Source organism: Saccostrea cucullata, unplaced genomic scaffold, assembly GCF_032062105.1.
Source record: "Saccostrea cucullata isolate Sc308-1 unplaced genomic scaffold, CSIRO_AGI_Scuc_v1 ctg7, whole genome shotgun sequence".
Lineage (NCBI taxonomy): Eukaryota > Metazoa > Mollusca > Bivalvia > Ostreida > Ostreidae > Saccostrea > Saccostrea cuccullata.
The window spans coordinates 226281-247124 of record NW_026935080.1 but is presented as its reverse complement, the minus strand read 5'-3'; the positions used below and the strand labels follow the sequence as shown (position 1 = coordinate 247124).

Below are 20844 nucleotides of genomic sequence, written 5' to 3'. Positions count from 1 at the left end.
AGATTTCTCTACCGCGCTTGATTTTTTTTATGATCTCCGTATTTCTGATCATAATTCCATCAAAGTTGCACAACATGAATTTGAACTAAAGCTGAAAAATTATACTTTTAAACTGAATTATTTTCGCTCACATTATGGATCCACGAAGAGTTAGAATTTTGGGGTTACATATTTTCAATATCTGATTCCTGCTTGCTCATACCCCTACTATTGACATATTTATATACCATTGTAGAGGAAATATTTAATATTTGTAAAATATTTCTTGCTCTCATTAATTTTTAGTGTATGTCAAACGTATATACCAATTTTCACCGAAAGACGTTCATTAGAAAGCAAAATATAAACAATGTCTCAATAATTTTCGAACAGCCCTCGTAGTTACCACGGCAAAACCGTTTATTGAAATCAAAAGCTGATAAATAGAATTATGTATCTTAGTGTAGTCTACTTGTGTGCCAAGTTATATTGAAATCAGACCAAAACTGTAGGAGGAGTAGCATTTTCAAAGAATTTCACAGAAATGTCTATTTTTAGTAACCACAGCAACAACGTTCATCGAAATCAAAAACAGATACACAGAATTATGTATCTTAGTGTAATCTACTTGTGTGCCAAGTTGTATTGAAATCAGACCAAAACTATATGTGGAGTAGCAATTTAAAGGAATTTCACAGAAATTTCTATTTTTAGTAACCTGGGCAACAACGTTCATCGAAATCCAAAACCGATATACAGAATTTTGTATCTTAGTGTAGTCTGCTAGTGTGCAAAGTTATATTGAAATCAGACCAAAACTGTAGGAGGAGTAGCATTTTAAAGGAATTTCACAGAAATTTCAATTTTTAGTAACCACGGCAACAACGTTCATCGAAATGATCAACTGATAAATAGAATTATGTATCTTAGTGTAGTCTTCTTGTGTGCAAAGTTATATTGAAATCAGACCAAAACTGTAGGAGGAGTAGCATTTTGAAAGAAATTCACAATAATTTCTATTTTTAGTAACCACGGCAACACCGTTTATCGAAATCAAAAACCGATATAGAGAATTATATATCTTAGTGTAGTCTACTTGTTTGCTAAGTTATACTGAAATCAGACCAAAACTGTAGGAGGAGTAGCATTTTAAAGGAATTTCACAGAAATTTCTATTTTTAGTAACCACGGCAACAACGTTCATCGAAATCAAAAACCGATACGCAGAATTATGTATCTTAGTGTAGTCTACTTGTGTGCCAAGTTATATTGAAATCAGACCAAAACTGTAGGAGGAGTAGCATTTTAAAGGAATTTCACAGAAATTTCTATTTTTAGTAACCACGGCAACAACGTTCATCGAAATCAAAAACCGATACGCAGAATTATGTATCTTAGTGTAGTCTACTTGTGTGCCAAGTTATATTGAAATCAGACCAAAACTGTAGGAGGAGTAGCATTTTAAAGAAATTTCACAGAAATTTCTATTTTTAGTTACTACGGCAACACCATTTATCAAAATCAAAAACCAATACACAGAATTATGTATCTTAGTGTAGTCTACTTGTGTGCCAAGTTATATTGAAATCAGACCAAAACTGTAGGAGGAGTAGCATTTTGAAAGAATTTCACAGAAATTTCTATTTTTAGTAACCACGGCAACAACGTTCATCGAAATCAAAAACCGATACACAGAATTATGTATCTTAGTGTAGTCTACTTGTGTGCCAAGTTATATTGAAAGCAGACCAAAACTGTAGGAGGAGTAGCATTTTAAAGAAATTTCACAGAAATTTCTATTTTTAGTTACCACGGCAACACCGTTTATCAAAATCAAAAACCGATATACAGAATTATGTATCTTAGTGTAGTCTACTTGTATGCCAAGTTATATTGAAATCAGATCAAAACTGTAAAAGGAGTAGCATTTTGAAAAATTGTTTACAGACAGACGGACAGACAGACGGACAGACGGACGGACGCCGGACGCATTACTATCGCATAAGCTCTTCTGGTCTCTGACCAGTAGAGCTAAAAATGAGATTGATTTTTTTTTCTGAAGAAAAAGCTTTTATAAGATTGAACAGAAGTTCAATTGTTCACTAAAATCAAGACTTTTTCTACATGATTATGTGATAAAACACCCTACCTTGTTGCCATACTCTCTACCATTTTCGACACCATTAAAGGTTGAACTTCTAGCTAAGTGTTGGTGCTGCCCTGGAGGAGGTTTTCCCTTACTCATGGCATTCATAAACTACAGAAAAAGAAGTTCCAAATAAAACTGTATTTATTTTTACAGATTGATAAAAAAGGCATTTAAAAAAACAAGACCAGTAATCTCCCTTACCTCTACCCACAATTGTGCCCAGTCCTTGAAATCCACGGAGAACATGTGAGTTTCCAGACTGGGGTGAAGCAGACGGACATCGAACCCTCTCTTGTTTTCCTTCTCCAGATAGGAGGCCTCGTACCCAGTCAGTTGGATGACCAGAGCGGGCTTGGACTCGCTCTTCTCTGGCTTGTAACACACCATCCTGCCATCTGTCAGTGCGGCCAGCTTCCTCGTCCAGGATAACTTCCCTTTGTACAGGAGCTCTCCTGACAGAGTCACATCTTCCAAACGTTTGTATGGAAGGGTCACGTCCCACTCTTTGGAGGAACGGCTGATTTTGGGTTTAGATGGCTTCTTCTTCTTCATTGGCCTAAAATATTATTTTTTTTAAATTTTAATTGCTTGCTGTAACCATGTTAAAACAAAACAAACAAACAAGAGGCCCATGGGCCACATCGCTCACCTGAGAATCTTTTGTCATATTGTTCTTTACCAGATTTCCCCCTTGTAATACATATTGTGGCCCTGCCCTACCCCCTGGGGTCATGATTTGAACAATTTAGAATCTACACTACCCCAGGGTGCTTCCACATCAGTTTCAGCTTTTCTGGCCCAGTGGTTCTTGAAAAGATTTTCAAAGATTTTTCCTAAATATTTCTATGTAAAACTTTTATTCCCCATTATGGCCCTGCCCTACCCCCGGGGGTCATGATTTGAACAATTTAGAATCTACATTACCCTAGGGTGCTTCCACATCAGTTTCAGCTTTTCTGGCCCAGTGGTTCTTGAGAAGAAGATTTTCAAAGATTTTTCCTATATATTTCTATGTAAAACTTTGATTCCCCATTGTGGCCCCGCCCTACCCCCCGGGGGTCATGATTTGAACAATTTAGAATCTACACTACCCCACAATGCTTCCACATGAGTTTCAGCTCTTCTGGCCCAGTGGTTCTTGAAAAGAAGATTTTCAAAGATTTTTCCTATATATTTCTATGTAAAACTTTTATTCCCCATTATGGCCCTGCCCTACCCCCTGGGGTCATGATTTGAACAATTTAGAATCTACACTACCCCACAATGCTTCCACATCAGTTTCAGCTTTTCTGGCCCAGTGGTTCTTGAAAAGAAGATTTTCAAAGATTTTTCCTATATATTTCTATGTAAAACTTTTATTCCCCATTACGGCCCTGCCCTACCCCCGGGGGTCATGATTTGAACAATTTAGAATCTACACTACCCCAGGGTGCTTCCACATCAGTTTCAGCTTTTCTGGCCCAGTGGTTCTTGAGAAGAAGATTTTCAAAGATTTTTCCTATATATTTCTATGTAAAACTTTGATTCCCCATTGTGGCCCCGCCCTACCCCCCGGGGTCAATATTTGAACAATTTAGAATCTACACTATCCCAGGGTGCCTCCATATAAGTTTCAGCCTTACTGGCCCAGTGGATCTTGAGAAGAAGATTTTTTAATGACCCCACCCTATTTTTGTCTTTTCTTGATTATCTCCCCTTTTGAGGGGACTTGGCCCTTCATTTTAACAATTTAAATTTCCCTTTACCCAAGGATGCTTTGTACCAAGTTTGGTCAAAATTGGCCTAGTGGTTCTTGAGAAGAAGTCGAAAATGTGAAAAGTTTACAGACGGACAGACAGACAGACGGACAGACAGACGGACAGACAGACGGACGGACGACGGACAAAATGTGATCAGAAAAGCTCACTTGAGCCTTCGGCTCAGGTGAGCTAAAAAGACTAATATCACAAAATAATATAATTTGAATTAGATACATACATGGAGAACATTTATATATGTCTATGATATTTCTGAATTTATGTCTCTTATCAATGAAATTTTACCCTAATAAAATTATATGAAAGTACACTATTTGCAATACAATATGTATAGAACTTCTTACTAGTTATTTATTTCATTTCCTAGAATTAAACAAGGATTATCATACTTTGGGAGTTTTATGTTCATTTTGCTTTCTAGTTCATCCTCATCACAAGATTCGTAAGAAGTCAACTCAGCATCATCTAAAAAAAAAAGGATTTTTCTGATTCACTTTTTACATGAAAATAAAAGCACTCTAGCACAAGTCAGCTATATCGAAACTGTGAATTTTCAAAACTAATTTTAATGTAAAATTGTTTATGCTTAAATGCATGGAATGAAAATTAATCTAGCTATGACAAATTAGAGAGCAATATCCCTTATAACTATTATATTTATTTAAATTTCTTTGTGCAAATTATTCCGCTGATATCAAATTCATAGTCCTTTAAATGACACAAGATACAATGCTTATGAAACTCTGCACATGCATGCTTGGGTGAAATGCATTGTGAAATGGGTTTTCCATTAGCATATTTGAATAAATATCAAGTAGCACCCTCGTAATAATGGGTGGCTATAAAAAGCATGCACCTACTCATCCTTGGCAATCTGTGGACACATAGGGTGTATTAACAAAACACTTGTCACCTTGAACAGGTTCTAAACACTTTTTTTTCATTAAATCTGCATGAATTGCATTCAATTGCACTCAAGATATACAAAGTACATGACAACAAAAGCAGGAAAATTATTTTATTTTGGGTCAATGAATCTCTTTTGTCGTGTCTTTTAAATCTCTACATGTATATCATAGGTTTGCAGCAAACAATTTAATTATAGTCAAATGAAAATGGAATAAAATTAAATTTCATAGTAATTGTATTTGCTTTAGTTGAAAACTTTAGGGAACATGATTTTATACATCTTAAGTTAAAAAACAGTACATAAGTGTGCTGATAAAGTACACGATTAATGTGTATATATATTGATATTTGATTTTTTTTAAAAAAGTCAATTAAAATTAAGGATATTTTCTTTGTGTACTTTCTACTAAAAACCATAATAGCTTGTGCATAATAATAATAATTTGCATGTACATTTCTTGGGACAACACGTTAAAATTTCATTAATAGGCTACAATTCTATTTTTACATGCAATCATTAGCTGTAAAGTAGATTTGGAATCTTTTTGCTTGCATAAAATCTTTCCTCAACCACATGAAAATACACAATTATTGACACATAAATATCATGCTGTTTAAGCAAAACTATGTAATTACACTGCATTATCTCGGCACAGTGAATTCATTAAGATGGGCGTAGGTGCTGGAGCCATTTTTTTTTTTAAATATAAGAAAAAGCTGCCATCACGTGACTTTTTCTAATGCTAGATTTTGTTGGCATGATGTTAATTTTTTACAGTTGTAATAAATCGTCTTCACTAAAACAGTTTGTTGAAGATGAACTTTTAAAGAAGAGGTGAAGGCCATTTCACAGGTATCAGAATATTTATCAAGTGTACAAACCATGACTTACAACCTTGTCACCGAAAAATGAATGCTGTTTTTCTTAAACAAGTTACATAAAAGCTTAATGTGTTCTTTCTCTACTTTACAAATTTTCTTTTTTGACAATGATATCTACATAAAGATCATAGTTAGGTTCCAAAAACGTCATTAAATAATGATATTTGTGTATGTATAGTATTTAAGTGGTGAATGCCTTTCGAGAACAAAAAAACTACATGGATTTTAATACATGTATATCTACTCCAGAATTAACTAGCTTCCTTTTAAATCATAAACACATATTTATCAAAGTAAATGGCTAATGTTGTATCTTATATTCCCCCAGAGCACATGTTTAAGCTCTTCTGTAGGGGCACTCCACCTAAATCCTTTCAACTTTATAGGGCAGAAATTATTCATTCGCACTCAGGTGTCAGTTTTAATCACGTCATTCTCTTGTTTATCTCAAACTTTTGTTTGCAGAAGAATTCTTTATTTCAAATGAAAAATGCCATGATGAAATCCATGATCTTATATCTTTTCTACAATTAGAAATTACATAATCTCCGTCCTTCTGACTCACCGAGAAGCTTTACAAAGTCAAAGATTTTATGCATAGTTAAAGATTTTTTGTGCTTTACAACACAAAATTAGAAATAGAGTCAAAGGTAAATTTCACATTTTCTTTGAAAATAGAAAGGTTCGATGCGTTTGCTTTCTAAGATCCTCTGACAAATATTTAACTGTTGTCAGCTTAAAACTTTACAGGTAGTTGACAAAAATACCTGTTTGTGGTGCAATATAAATGTTACTTCAAAAGAAAGCCCATTGCTTTAAATTACAATATAGATTTTAGATAAATAAAAACGACAAGTTATTGATGGTTAACCACAATCAAATGCCTGGAAAAAACAGACAATTACATTTAACCTCAGGGGTAATGTAATATGTTTACTTAAAATGCATAATTTCATACATGTCTAAAGAGTAAATATTACACTTGGTGCATTAACAGTTGTCAAAACAAGGAGTACATTTTTGTTTTGAACATGTCAAATATTTCATAACTTAATTTATGTTTACAATTGGTATGAAAAGTATTGAAAACTAGAAAAAAAAAACAAGTGGTGTTCTAAATTGTCAAAATAGCAATTTAAAAAAACATTTTATCCAGAACAGTACAGATTTCAAATAGTAATGATTTAAATCAATATATTAATGAAAAGGCTTTAAAAACAAATCCTTAAGCATGGAACTTTATGCCCTTCAATAATTTTAAACCATTTATTAATAAAAGGAATCAGATCAAAATCTAAGCTCTAAATGCATACTTAGAATGAAAAAGATATGTGGGTAACTCAAAGCAGGAAGAAAACACAGAAAATGAAATGTCGGAAGTTAAAAATAATTTTTTTTTTTTACCTGTCAGATCCACACTTCCCTCAGATCTTTCATCCCTTCTCTCAGCGGCATTATAAATGGTTGGGAGGCTGGGGCGGGCCGGGAGGTCAGGGGGTTTATCCCCTTTAATGGAGGACTGGCGTTCAGGAGGTTCTGGCCTAGCGGGAAATGTATTTTTGGTAATGGACCTGTCTCTCTGCAAAGGGGGCTCAGAGTTTTCTCTTCGCGGGGGTAGGGGTGGAGGTATCACCTCTGGGGACTGATCCCCCTGGATACTGGTGGTGGTGGCGTAGTCATCTTTGGTGGGGGATTTTGTCTCCTCGTATCCCCCCGACTGATCAGCTGATTGGGCGAGATTAGGGACAGGTATCTCATATAAGTCTGTCTCATCGCTATTTTTGGATTCACTACAAAGTAAATATTTTATGTTATGTTAACCTGGTTCAAAAATAGAGGTAGACTTTGCTAAAAGTACATAGCAAAGAGCATGAAAATTCAATTTTCTTAGGATAAATATATACCATGCTATCTAAATGGGCATCTGGGAAGTTTTAAAGAAATTTTTCTGACTTTTAAAGATATTTATGCTAACTCACAATCAAATAAATGTTCATATCGCTTTACAATATAGGGAACCTAATCTTTTACTTTGATATCGAAATTCGTAACATGGACTTATATTTAAGCATATCAAATTACTTATGAAACCTGTACATTGTTATATATGTGATCTCAGTTTGTGCATTTCCCTGTATCAGTAAAACAATATTTTTATCTATTTGACAAACTGGAAATGAAAAAGACAATGACAATGCAATAGAACTTCTCCCTTTTAGTTGGAAATTAAATGAGATTTCAGGGTCATGGGAAAATAAAAAGCCATCCATTCTGCATTTTGTTGTGTAATTGCTACAGAAATATAGCCCTGATATGGCACCTGGGTAAAAAGGATCTTAAAAAGAAACATGAGGCCTGTACTAACTTGTGTTCCTGCTGTATTTCTCCGTCCTGGTGATTGAGATCGATATCATCGTAAACTTTCACCTCCTGTTAACAAGAGTTAAAACAATCGTGAATTTTTAAAATCATAAAAAATCAGGAAAAAAAAAGTGGGTGAACGAAAAACAACATTCAAATATGTTTTTTATTAATCTTTTTTTTTTACTGAATCAAATCTGCTGTAACAATGATGTGTTCACTCCAGAAAATGCTACAAAGGAGACCTAAGCGGGGGTGTATTTCAAATGAAGCGAATATATTTTGATGATATCTGAATTAAAACACTTGGCTGACCAAGACCTTCGCATGTAATAATGGCGATATAATCAGGTTCCCACGACAGTCTCACAGAACTTCCATTACCCTGCTACAGTCCTTTCCCAGGCAGTCTCCTTCAAATTTCTCCCATAAAGAAATTCAGAAACACTTGAATGTGGACACACAGAGAATTTAATTTGAAGGTCATTCTCTTTGTTAAAAAGTTCATTATCACATTAAATGGGAAAAAAGAATCATTTGAGAATACAATTTTCATTCAAATTCTGGGTGTTCTATTTCACTTTTTTGTAGTGAACCATATCATAAAGTCTGTTATGACAAAAGCTTAAAATGACTTTGAATTATTATCCCATTTAATTGACTATAAAAAATTATACAAGTCTAGAGTAATAAATTGATATGTAAATATTATCAATCATAAAATATTAAAGATAATCAAACTTGAGTGACAATAATCTGAATTCATTTGAGAGTGAATAAACTATTACTATGACAATTTAATAGAAAAAAAAATGTTGTTTTGAAAAAAAAATGTTGTGTGGTCTTTAAGGATACCCAAAATCTGGCAGAGGACTTTGGGGTTTGATAATTAAAATCTTTTTGTATTTTTAATTAGGTGCTCAAATTATTTTGCAACATTAATAAAATCAGATTTAATTTGCACTTGGGGGGGGGGATTACTTTATGCATTTGCAATGAATTTCTAAACAGATATTATAAAAGTATAGATTTAGGGAAAATGAAAAAAATAACACTCTTTTGATTATACACTGTAATGATTATGATTAAGCCTTCACAATATTTATAGACATACTTTTTTTTAATATCCTACATCCTTAACAATAAGGTCCAATCTTTACAATGTACTGTACAAAGAAATTTCTCCATTAGAAATTTGGGGATGATAAATTTAAAAATTGGATATAATGCTGATGCAGGGCTTTTTCTTTTAATGAATTTAATACATGTGCATGTTACTAAGCCATACAGATGAAATGATGAGAACTAAGAGATATAACCCTCTATCCTGATTGATAGATAATCTGGTTACAATGCTTCATTTTCCTTAAATGATGGATCATTCTCAGAATATCTGAGAAAATTTCTAGAAAACTGAAAACAACACTTGCAAACCCCCAATGATCCATCTTTCTGAATGACAAGACAAACAGAGAGAAGACCTAAAACGTGTCCGAACTTCAAGGCCCAAGTCCAGTCATTATTTATCTTATAGCACCTGTTCTTAATTTAAATAAATTGTCAGTAAATTAAATAAAATTTCCTGTTTTTGTCTAAATGGCTAAACACTGAATTTTTAATTTAAAAGCAAACTGTAAAACATCTTTTATAATGACATTCATGCAATCAGATCTGAATTAATACCTGACAAAACACAGATGTTTCAAAAGGAACCTGTTTGACATTTTCCTTTGATCTAGTGATGTGTACGATGTGTGTATATTTGTAAATAAAAAGATCTAAAAATGCACCTTTCCCTCGATGGCCTCCAGTTCCTCTGGGGCGATAAACGATCGTGAAATTTCTCTCTGATGTGCAGCGAAATCATTCTCCTGCGATTCAAACAAAAAGTGGTCGTGACTTAGTGTTGGGGACTTTGGGTCACCGGCAGCTTTGATGGGGGAAGGAGAAAAGGGGGCTCCAAAGTCAGGTACTGCAAATATAGGGGGAAAAATTTGTACATAATAATACATTCAGTAGTGCATATCACGAAAGTAATAAAATACATAACAAATACATCTTCCTATGAGGTCATAGAAATTGTGTTTAGTTGTGGTGAGTTTTTATGTCAAATTATACTGCTCAGAGGTATATACTTAAAGAGAGAGCTTACCAAACCGCAGGTATACACACAAAATTAACATGTCAGATACTCTACATAACACACACTTTTAACTTTTAGTTTTACTGGAACCCCCACAGTGCAGTTTATAACTGCTTATTAGAGGAGGAAAACGTTTGGAAGACATGAGAAAGGGACATCAAAAGAACCAGGCCCTGCCAGCAAATAACTGTCAATGGCCGACAAACTGTTCATTATCCATCCCATCTAGCTTCTGGACATCACAGTTTGACTTTTAATGTCTTCTTCTGTGCTCTTTATTTGGGCCATCTCAAATATGTAAATTATACGGAAAGGATTTTATACTTCAAGGACAAGGGGACATTTTTTAAACATGCATGCTTTCCTACTTAGTGTGATATTTAAAAAAAAAAAAACTTTGGCTCTCAAAAAATCTGTTTAGATGGTAAATTTCTTGTGTCAATAGTAATTGTGTTGCGAGAGAGTCTAGTGGTGATCATCTGTATATCTTACCTTTTAATCGAGGCGGGACACTAGGTGGTAATTTTAGAATATCGAGTCTCTCCAGATAATACAGACGTTTGTTTTCTGTCTCCTCTGACAACTTTTCTCGAGCCAAATCTTGACACAGAAATTCTTCTATTCCAGGAAGAAGCTCTGAAAAAAAACAATGGAAAAACCTGTATTTTTTCATTTTTCAGTAATCCATCATTCAAAATGTCATAATTTTTACAGATTAATTAGCTGTCTGTACCTATCCAAAGGAGGTTCCAATCGACAGAACATAATGGCCTATTAGATCTGGCTGCCATTGCACCAGGTAGAAAAAAAGAGGAAGATTTTTTTGGTTTCCTCAGAAGAAAATCTTGTTAGAAAGTTTAACTGTCAGATTGCCAAGCAATCTGTAATCTTTGAACAGAATTTGTTAACAAGCTATTTGGTAGGGTAATGTGCAGCATCCAATCTGCTGAATCTACCGAACATCAAAAAAAGGAGACTATGGGGTGAAAGGATGAACTGTTTAGAATAGGAAGATATGCAATGTGTTTCTGTTTATCAAAATTTTTGGGGCAGATTGATAAAACCAGGGCTGCCATCTCTGATAGAACTGTCAAATCTATTTTATATCAAAGTCCTGACTGACGTGTAGTAGCAAAGAGCAATTGGGAGGCAATCCTAATGCCAAGTTATATTTGCACATTAAGAAACAAAATGGAATTGTATTTTTGAGCTTGAGCCAGAAGTTTTACTTTATTAACTCTTTCTTTTAAGAGCTTGATGAGAATTGGTAAGTACATGTATTATATACACTATACACAGTGCCAGAAAATTAAAATTGCTGGGTATTCAAATAAATCATTTTTATGAATTACAAAAATTCCAGCTCAACAATTCTATTTCAAAAATATTGTGTTCTAAATTTTAGATAAAAGTAACTTTTTTCTCTTAACTATCCCAAAATTGACTTGCAAGTATTATGTATTCCTGTAATATATTTATATAAATTATATGATTTATACTGATAAATTACTGATTACACATTGATGGACACCTTGATATCACAGTTTAGTAAATGAGGTATAATAAAGATTAATGAAATAAATATCTGGTGAATGTTACTATCAGAAAACTGTTTATTGAATTGACTGATAGACCCAAGGTGCCAGGTCTTTAAAATCTAATACATCATCTGATATAAGCTTTCGTAAATCTCTTTGAACAATTCAATAGCATATTCATAATTGATACATAAAAGTCAAACACATTACGTCATTAAGACTTATGAAAATCTGCTTATAGTTAAATAGTTTCACTAAATCCCTGTAAGATTTATTAAATGAAGTGTAAAGGGAAAACATGTCACAAAGATGATGAATAACCATAGAATGTACACAAGTAAAATTGGGCTAATTTCAATTCATATAATTCCATTAAGCAGGTGTAAGCTCCAGTTAATTAATTTTGCAACCCTATGTAATAATCTGAATAACTTATGGTTGTGTACTTTTCAAGCATCTTGTGTTAAATTAAAATGGCCATAAAATATACAGAGCCTAAGTATCCTGGCTATATAATCATTTGTATTAATTACGGGGTTAAACAAACTTACCCAGAACAGTGTAGAACTGTACAGTACCTGCATAAATTGCCAAACAAGGTAAAATAATTCCTCAATAAAAAATTAATTTTCTCTAACTCCCACTACAATTACCCTACTGTCAATCACAATGTGACATAATACTATAGCATAATATATGTCATTATGGTGACATCATTAGATTAAGGTGGAAGATGGGACACCTGTGTAAAATATACTGAAAAAGTAATACAAGGGGTATCTATAACATTTTCCAATTTTAAATATTTAAGAGTTTGGATTTTTTAAAGACGTTTAGAAACTGGTTTTGAAATCAGAATGTTATTAAAATTTTGAATATTTTTCATACATTACGAAGATATACAAAACAGATATTGAGGAACGTCTCGTCTGACCTTAAAGAATCATAAACCCTATAAGAGATGCAAAAAAGTCACGTTTCAATATTATATCATAGAAAGTTTTTATGAGAGGATTGAACAAGTTTTAAACAAGAAGGACATTTAGTCTGAGAGAGAGAATAAGAGAAAGAGAATGGGAGAGAGACAGAAAGAATGGAAGAGAGGCAGAAAGAGAGAATGGAAGAGAAGCAGAAAGAGAGATTATGGAAGAGAGGCAGAAAGAGAGAATGGGAGAGACAGAAAGAGAGAATGGAAGAGAGGCAGAAAGAGAGAATGGAAGAGAAGCAGAAAGAGAGATTATGGAAGAGAGGCAGAAAGAGAGAAAGGAAGAGAAGCAGAAAGAGAGATTATGGAAGAGAGGCAGAAAGAGAGAATGGGAGAGACAGAAAGAGAGAATGGAAGAGAGGCAGAAAGAGAGAATGGGAGAGGCAGAAAGAGAGAATGGAAGAGAAGCAGAAAGAGAGAATGGAAGAGAGGCAGAAAGAGAGAAAGGAAGAGAAGCAGAAAGAGAGAATGGAAGAGAGGCAGAAAGAGAGAAAGGAAGAGAAGCAGAAAGAGAGAATGGAAGAGAGGCAGAAAGAGAGAATGGAAGAGAGGCAGAAAGAGAGAATGGGAGAGGCAGAAAGAGAGAATGGGAGAGGCAGAAAGAGAGAATGGAAGAGAGGCAGAAAGAGAGAATGGGAAAGAGGCCGAAAAAGAGAATGGGAAAGGCAGAAAGAGAGAATGGAAGAGAGGCAGAAAGAGAGAATGGGAGAAAGAGAATTGGAAAGAGAGAATGAGTGAAAGATAGAAAGAGAGAATGGGAAGCAACAGAGGAAGAATGGGAAGGAGAGAAAGAGTGAATGGGGGAGGGAGAGAGAGAATGGGAGAGGAAGAGGATACACAATGCAGTGTAGTGTATATTGGCTTTTATATTTTTAAGGGAAAATGTACATGCAAATAAAACAGGTCATTTTGACCCATTTGCATTATTTTCCAGTGTATGTAAAAGGGAAAGGTTTTAAATACTGTTAATCCATTTTAACTCTTTAATCCCTTCTTGCAATCTCTAGAAGTCAAGCAGAAATTAGTCAAATTACCTTAGATTTCTGCACCCAACTGAACTTGATTATACTTAGCTGCAGCCTTAATTAATCAGCTTGTAATTGCATATAAATAAAATATATTTTCACCTTTCAGTCATGCAGCAGATCGTCAAAATCATCTAGCTCAAGTCTAACGGAACGCACATTATGTTTTCTAGGCTCCTTAGTTTTCTCAATTCATAATTACATGCAAAAAGTGCTTTATTTAAATGACAATTACTTTTAATTTTTTTCTTTTATTTATACCACATGACTGACTTTATAACTTTCTGTTGTAAAATAAAGATGGCAATGGTTTGTGCATCTTATCAAGTAAGCATTCTAGGAAAGTAAGATCTGTCATTATTCCAAATGTCAGGCCCAGAGATGGATCTTTTTCTGAATTAGGTTTTCCTCCCTGTGAACTTAAACCCCATTTCTTTGAAGACAGGTAAGAGAGATGGCTACATTCACCGTGCTATACATTACCATACATAGTGATCAATTTATAATGAATACCACTAACCAGATCTACCTTTCTCTCTTTCCTGATTAAAAACTTCTGAATCAAACAAAGCCAACAAAATAACACAATTCAGATAACTTTTCTTTTTATGCTCTTGGAAATAGCAACTAGAATTTTTAAAGAAATGCTGACATGAATTGTTTTTAAAAACAAATTTTATTCTTCAACAGAGAAGTGCATTTTTTGTAACATACACGAGATAACTTGTTGCGGTTGATCATTCATCATTTTGTCTAACATCTCGCTCTTCAGGAAAATATTTGTCTGAAAAAATTACCTGCTTTTTAACAAATAAAAATTACAGCAAAAGTTATTTAATTTTTTTTCTTGCTTAAGTTTTAACATTGAGTATAATTTGACACAGAAATGACAGAATACATACCACTGCCAATATACAAGTGTGGACATAATATTATACAAACAAGCAGGAACATAATTTTTTAAATTCCAATTTGACTAAAAAAGTTTAATTTATCCCCCTCAATGCTGATCCCCTCCCCCAAGTGCACATTCATGCATATGGTATTGCTTTTATTTTTTCACAATTTTTGACTATTTCTGTATATCAAATGGGTAAATGTTGTGATTTCTTTTGCTTCATCAAGTTTAAAAACCAAGCCCTATGTTTGATTGTTAGAATAATCACAGAAACTTAATATGCAATACAGGTTAATATAGTTTTGTTGTTGAAAACTTCTTTGTTTGCAGTAGACATTCCAAATAAAACTACGTACTAAGCAAAGAAGAACTAAATAGGAAGTACTAGCATAAGGAAAATTCTCCAGATATTTTCGACTCATTAGGAGGAGATAAATTTTGTGATGCAATCTCAGCACTATTTCACACCTCACTTATTACTTATGTATCTCTGAACAATCAAGGTTTTTGAACCAAAGGACTGAAATTGGATCTTCTCTGTGCAGGTCTTTAATTATAAGAGACAGTTACCTTCATGGTCTGAGTGTCACATACAACTAAGGTTATTTAAGAAAAACTTGCATAATTGTGCATGATGATATGCAAGAATGCATAAAAATGGAATGTGCAAAGTTGCTCATACTGCCAGTGCATGCACGTTAAGCTTTGAATGGTATATTATGGTCTGACAGTGGATACATTTTTCCTTACATGTCAAAAAAAGTATGAGGAATGTCAACACTGCACAAATGTTACTTTTTATTAACAGCATAGGACACCTGCCCTCCTTAAAATATATGTACATGTCAAGAAAACAGCACATTTTTATTCCCCCAAAGGATCTATTTGTTTCATTACTTGTGACAGAGGGCCCAAGGTCCCTACGGTGAAACTCCCATGAACCAACAGCTGATAATGGACCACAGTGTATGCAGAAAAAGATAATATTGTCAGCTACATTCTCCTTGAGACTTTGCAGCTGCACAAATTTTTTTCTGCTCATAAAAATAAAAGTCAGAAAAAAGCCCTTCTTAGAGAGAGAAAGAGGTGAGATGGGAAGAGAGAGAGAATGCTGAGTTTATGACCATCTCTTATTTGTTTATGCAGCATTTCAGACAATCCTTGTTAACCAATATCTTGTAATAAAGTACATGTTCGTGTTAATATTGACATCAGTCTGGGTCTATTTCTTGCCTGACAAGTGATAATCATATCGAGTGTCCATAATTATGTGTCATCCTTCTCTTTCCTACCCAAGTATTTTACTTCAGTGGTCAGTATCAAAATACAATGGGGAAATTTTATTTTGCACTTTTGATATAGACATGGAAAAGTGGTGAAAAAAATTTAATTTCACTCCAAGAAAAGGTGATAAAGTACTGGGTTCATTTTTCTTTGTATTAAATTCTACTTATTAGGTCAATGAAATTTAATCCCCAATTTTTGATTCAAAACGATTAAAAAAAAATTGTGAATATATATTCAGGATGGGTCACCTTTAAATCAACCCAAATTCATAATGTATGCAATGATATTCTTTATTCTTCACGCCATAAACTGGTAACAAGGTCCTTATTCTATTATCTACCTGTACAAAGAAAAACCAGGTAGATCTCACCTGAATACAGAGACAAAATTACAAGTCAGTGCACTTATGACACCTGCACAGCCCGTAGATTACACGCCCAGGTGTGTGGTTAGAGATACCCTGATATCTGATGAACAAACCACAGAAAACTGCCACCGCAACCAATCTAGTGCCCCTGACTTATCCTGTAAGACCACTCTTCCACACTGTCAAAAGTCACTGAGGTGATAAGACAGTGACCAACTTTATATCAAACACAATTGATTTCAGATTTATGATTGTATTCTTTTTTTTCTAGGGAACAGTCATTGATTCTGGTGTGGTCTCTACAGGGTTGAAATGAGGCTGTCTTAGAATAGCTGATTAACTGAGAAAGTGATCATTTGCATAGATTCTTTTTGAAGTTTAGTTTAATTCAGAAATCAAGGATATTTTATGGGTTTGTGGGATTTATGCTGAATTTACAAATGTTTTCCTTTAATTACAAAGCATTCTAGTAATGTAGAAGCTTTTAAAGAAATATCTGTAAAATGTTTAAAGCTATAATATGTATCAGAATTAGTCCAGACAAAATGTTGTCTCTTGGTATGAAAGACCTTTAGGACATGTGAATATAAATAAATAAAAAGTGCTTAGTGATATTTTAAATACCAGTAGCCAGCCTTCCATAACAAGTGCTTTTATAATATCTATACAAAAAATAAAATAAAGAACATTCCATAACTCATCTAAGTATATATCACAAAAATAACTTTTAATTCAAAGAAAAAAAATAATAAACTGCTTTTGGATAATATGAACTCACACTGTGTCAAGAAATCAGAAAAACTGACAGACAGACATACAGACAAAAGACAGATCAATCAGAATGACCAACTATTTACTTTGTTAAAAAATCTTACATCATAATACAAAATGCTGTATTACAGCCCAGCTGGCACTGTATCAGGATTAATGGTTCGTAGAAATGTCATTAAAACAGTTTATGTTCATTACCTCAATATGAGCAAACGTGTGAAATGATAAAGTAAACTATTCTTTGTGAGGTAACACTAATCCATGTGATTAATTATAAATGGAAAAACGAGGGACTTAACATAAGATATCAGCTTTCAAGTGAAGTGCTCTTATGTCTAGAATTATTGGTTATTTTTATCGATCTCCAATAATGCCACTGCAGATGGTGTATGTTACAAATTATTGCTGTAGAAATAACCATTTATGTACATTAACTGATGGCCTGTTATTATTGCTGACCAATGTATATGGACCACAGTGATCTAATGTTTGTAAATCCTGTGTTCCCCATAGAGGATGAGAGAGAGAGAGAGAAAGAGAAATAAAGAGCTTAGTGAGCCAATGCTGTCAATCAATCTAAATCCTGTTATCTTCAGCATTCCAAAATGATTTCAAATAAAGTGGTTGATAAAGGAATCAGAAGTATCTATCCATTGAAAGTAAATGAGCCCCTCAAGTATCTATTATGCAACTGTTTACATGGGGGCAAATGTTGGAGACTTCTATCATTTTCTAAACACAGCATGTCCTGAACTTAATTGAGAATAAACATCAACACCTGAAAAGGTAAACACAGACAGGAGATATGCAATAGTCCATAAAACTTGATTGAAGTATCGACAGTAGGTGTACCCATAGGACGTTAACAAATTAGTTGCATAAGTCAATCACCAATACAACATGACCTGTGGAACAAAGAAATCAAATGTTTACAAATGGAGAAGGTGTTTTACAAGGATCGCTGATGTCCCCATATCTGTTAATGTTAACTGTAGGAGCATTAGTTACTGACAATCTGCAAACATGTTGCAATCTACACAATGAAACTTAGATATAGATTTATATTTGCCCTACATTTATTCTTCTTATTAAATTACATTTTTAACTTGCATGCATGTTTGCACAAACTAAATATACAGGTAATGCATACATTACAAGGATGTTTAAATACTTTTAATAATGTAAATCTAAAGATCTTTCAAGTTTACAAAAATAAAAAGAGTTTTCCTTAAAATCTTCATTTAGGAAAATTCAACAAAGGTCCTTCAAGTATCTTACAGTTAATACAGTTCATGCATTAAAGTGATGCATTAGTTCCTGAAAACTTGACAAAACAAAATGTAAGCACAACCTTGAGAATGGAAGATGATTTTGATAAACTTATTAATGTATGGAGAAGTCTGAGTCAAATGTAAAACCCAAGGAGTCATCCTGAAATATGAAGATTTAAACATCCACAATCTGTTCAAATCACAAAATGTGCCCAAGCATTCAATACTTGATAATAGGTGAATTCCCCACAATTGATGAAAGAATCATATTTCAGCAAGGAGGTAAACAATAAATGATAAAGGAATGAGGTAAACAATAAATGATAAAGGAATTAAAGTAGTATGGAATTTTTTCAATTTTAAGTTAACCTAGCTTGTTAAAAAAGGACAAAAAAAGTAATTTCATCAGCCAAACATTTCATTCAATTTTTCTTTGGACAAACTTATATCATTATTGAATAAAATATGAAGTTTAATTCAATTTTTTAATTTGCGAAAGGTGGTTCAAATAAAATACATGTCTTAGCTCTAACACAGATTACTGTGAAATCACAAATTTTCGTTGTTTTCGAGGTATGGCGAGACCCACAAATTCATGTCCACCACGAAATGTAAAATGTTACATACATAAGTGCTCATTAATTCTTGATCCACGAAATCAAATCCCCACGAACTAAGAGATTTTCCTCAAACCACGAAAATTTGACCCCACGGAAATATTTGATTTTACAGTATCTCATTTTATTCAATACTTATAAGGAAATTGTGTTTTCTTTCTCAAAATGCCATGATGGTATTATATTATGTTTTAACACATAATGCAGTTTAATTTGCTATTTATAATACTTTTTTATTTTTCTTAAGAAAATATATTGTTTAATCTAAAAGATATGACAGTTAATTAATATCTTATTATACAGCATATTTTTTGAATTCTTGATGAATATCCTCTCTCTCTCTCTCTCTCTCTCTCTCTCTCTCTCTCTCTCTCTCTCTCTCTCCTGCTTTAAACATAAATTATCTATACATACAGACATATATATGTTATTTTCAGCACTAGATGACCCAAAGACCCAAACATCTGATTTACTGCAGGTCGGTTAGTGTCAAAGTGAGTCTCATTCAAGCTCAACTTGGCCTGAATAAAATAAAGGCTTAAAATTGAACGCTTCAAAGCTACACTTTTCACACCCTGACCACAAAAGTCCAAACCCTGTCATTTTAAAACTGGGTAGCTCATTCAATAAATCTAACCTTTAGAGGCTTGAAGTCTCAACACCTATGTGCCAAGTCATTGGACCATTATTAGCACACATGTAAAAACATCCTCAGGACATTGTCATACAAATATAAAAATAATCCTTCCTCAGCTGGTCAATCTTTTACTCCAAAATGTCAGTTAGTGTATTTTTCTTCTCTCTTTTTTCTCTTTTGACACCAACTTTATGTAAAGTTTGCTGACTCTACATGTTTTATCATTATGTCATTTTGTATAACAGTATTATTGGATGTGAACAAAAACTATTTTCTTTGCTAAAGTAATCAATGTTCAAGTTTGTATTCATATGCTGAAATGATTTTAATTAAATGCTCAGTATGTATGCTATGCATCATCTGAATCATTAAATTGAAGAACTCAAATTGAATCTTTTTTTTTTTTTGGAGTATTTTGCATTAATCAAAAATAGTTTAAGTTCTTATAACAATCAAGTTGAAGACCAAAAAAATCTGTTCTATATAACACCATCAATTTTATACTTTTTTTCTCTCCTCTCTTAAATAGATTGCAGGTTGCAAATGTCTGGCATTAATTAAATTTGTACTAGCAGAATGATAAAGAAATTAAAATGTCTTTATGGAAGTATGGATACATTTGTTAATTAGGTCATTCAAAACATGACATAATTTATAAAAATAAAATGCTGGTCTATAGTTTGATAAATTTCTCTTTTTTAAAATGAAAAATAAGGTAAGTTAATAATTATCTAGCATTAAGTAGTTAATTTGTAATTAACATGAGACATATGCTCAGAACAAAATTGATCAAAACTGGTTTCTTAAAAAAAAAATCAAAATATAACATCCTTCATGTGAATCAAAATTATGACGTTCCGCACAATTAATTTTATTTTACAAATGACATTTTAAAAGTAATTTTTTCAAAGAGAAATGTAATTTCCACATCAAAAACAACAACGACAAAAATTCACGCATCAACTTCAACTTATATAATAATAAACAGACTACTTGATGACCAGTGCTTACTGACCAGTAGGCCTACTACTGCAATATTTACATTACTGCCCATTGTTTACAAGTAGTCACCGCTGTCTAAATCATTTACCAAGTCAATTTTTTTAAGTGACGCTCACCTTCGAGTTTATCCATCTGAAGTCTACAAATTCACAGAATAAAAGTATTTGTAATCGTATTTCATCCTTGTGTTTACTTTTTACTGTCACATACTTCGATTGCACACCTTCGTCTAAAACAGCTGGAGCTAGCGTGACTAGTAAGCTGTA

At 33.2% G+C, this 20844-nt stretch overlaps 2 protein-coding genes across 4 annotated transcripts in view; one reads left to right on the top strand and one right to left on the bottom strand.

Moving 5' to 3' along the window:
- Positions 1 to 20844, bottom strand: part of LOC134241822 (uncharacterized) — a 29305-nt gene extending 8461 nt beyond the window's left edge. For 2 of the 3 annotated variants that reach the window (XM_062723845.1, XM_062723846.1), the window contains exons 1-8: positions 10914 to 11055; positions 10673 to 10816; positions 9828 to 10009; positions 8042 to 8106; positions 7081 to 7466; positions 4275 to 4350; positions 2330 to 2684; positions 2129 to 2236 (exon numbers count right to left, since the gene is read on the bottom strand). In XM_062723845.1, the coding sequence (XP_062579829.1) occupies positions 2129 to 2236; positions 2330 to 2684; positions 4275 to 4350; positions 7081 to 7466; positions 8042 to 8106; positions 9828 to 10009; positions 10673 to 10816; positions 10914 to 10971 (1374 nt within the window). In that variant the 5' untranslated portion in view covers positions 10972 to 11055. Of the gene's footprint in view, positions 1 to 2128; positions 2237 to 2329; positions 2685 to 4274; positions 4351 to 7080; positions 7467 to 8041; positions 8107 to 9827; positions 10010 to 10672; positions 10817 to 10913; positions 11056 to 20694 lie in introns of those variants that run through there. The other variant, XM_062723847.1, reaches the window with a different exon arrangement.
- On the top strand, positions 12812 to 13441 carry LOC134241836 (octapeptide-repeat protein T2-like). The gene has a single exon (XM_062723862.1). It carries the CDS (start codon positions 12812 to 12814, stop codon positions 13439 to 13441), a length of 630 nt encoding a protein of 209 aa, XP_062579846.1.